The sequence below is a fragment of the Myotis lucifugus genome, unplaced genomic scaffold (genome assembly GCF_000147115.1).
Source record: "Myotis lucifugus unplaced genomic scaffold, Myoluc2.0 scaffold_181, whole genome shotgun sequence".
Taxonomy (NCBI): Eukaryota; Metazoa; Chordata; class Mammalia; order Chiroptera; family Vespertilionidae; genus Myotis; species Myotis lucifugus.
The window spans coordinates 2705202-2706480 of record NW_005871229.1 but is presented as its reverse complement, the minus strand read 5'-3'; the positions used below and the strand labels follow the sequence as shown (position 1 = coordinate 2706480).

General features: G+C 70.2%; 1 protein-coding gene across 1 annotated transcript in view; it reads right to left on the bottom strand.

The window, feature by feature from the left end:
- The window catches only part of TESC (tescalcin), a 46300-nt gene extending 46015 nt beyond the window's left edge, over positions 1-285 (bottom strand). Inside the window, exon 1 of the mRNA XM_006096568.3 lies at positions 75-285. Within this exon, the coding sequence (XP_006096630.1) occupies positions 75-132 (58 nt within the window). The 5' untranslated portion in view covers positions 133-285. The remainder of the gene's footprint in view (positions 1-74) is intronic.
- Between the last annotated feature and the right edge of the window lie 994 nt (positions 286-1279).

The window sequence follows — 1279 nt, the reverse complement described above, 5'->3', positions numbered from 1 at the left end:
GGCTGGGGTTCCCGCGCGAACCCGCCGGCGGCCCCCGCCCGTGTCCCCGCGCCCACGCCCCGCGCGATACTCACAGCCGGTCTTGCCCACGAGCTCCCGGATCTCCTCGGACGCGGACTGGGCAGCGCCCATGGTGCCCACGGCGGGGGCTCCGGGGCGCGCGTCCCTCACAGGCCCTGGGCGGCGTCGGTGGCGCAGCGGCCGGTCCGGCCTCGGGTTCCAGGCGAGTCGGGACGCCGGGGCCGGTCTGAGCCGCGGGTTCCGCGTGGGGCGCGAGCGCGGCCTCTTATAGCGGCGGAGGGCGGCGCGCCGCGGTCCTAGCGCGCGCCGGCTACGCGCACTGCGGGGGAGCGGGCAGTGGGGAGCGCCCGGCCCCGGGCCGGGAGGGCGGGGAGGGACCGCGGAGCCCACCGCCCAGGTCCTTCCGTCCCCCGCAGCCGCCGCCTGCAGGTCGAGCCTCGCCCCTTTCCTCGCGGTGCGGTCTGTGGCCAGACGGCAGGTGTGAGCCGGGGCGGTCAGACCCCCGGAGGCTTCCGTGCTCACTCCCACCCGGTGCCGCCACACAGCCTCCCGGTGTCGGAGCGGAAACCCGCCTGGATCGGCGAGGGAGGCCGGCAGCGTCCATTCGCTCAGTGGCGAGCAGCTACAGGTCCAACAGCCCCAATCACCTTGAGTGCACCAGGCACCAGGTGCTGAGCGTGGCTTGTTCCATGAAAGCCCCTCGCGGCTCCCAGCACCTAATGAAGTGGACACGCCCGCGGGCTAGCCCGCCCACCCCAGCCACACAGCACCGGAGCTTGGCGTTGGGGGTGCCCCAAACTTTAGGAGCGGGAGCTCTGCGCCCCCCTCCCCGCCGCCCCCATTCTGACTCCTGCGGGGCCGCATTTCAGTCAAACTGCCAGAGATGCCACGCTGTGGTTCCCAGGTCAGCGGGGGTTCTGCGTTAAGATGCTTAGAGGGGATGGGGTTCAGTAGCCAGTCTGGGCCATGCTGGCTCGTCCTGCCACCTGTCTCACCAGGGATCCGTCTCCTGAAGACGGGGATAATCTAGGTAGAGAGGCCCCTCATGAGAAGCAGCTCCACGAGGTCTCAGGGGAGTCCTGTCCACTTTGTAAGCGAGACAGTTTCTCAGAGAGGTGACACAGGAGAGCTGCCAATCAAAGTCCAGACTTCCAGGTTCTCAAGCTCAGGGCTCCGGGACCCTGGGCGACGGCAGGCATCACTGGTGGGTGTGTGCGCAGTCCCCCGGAAAAAGGCTGTGCGGTGGTGCTGGGGGGTG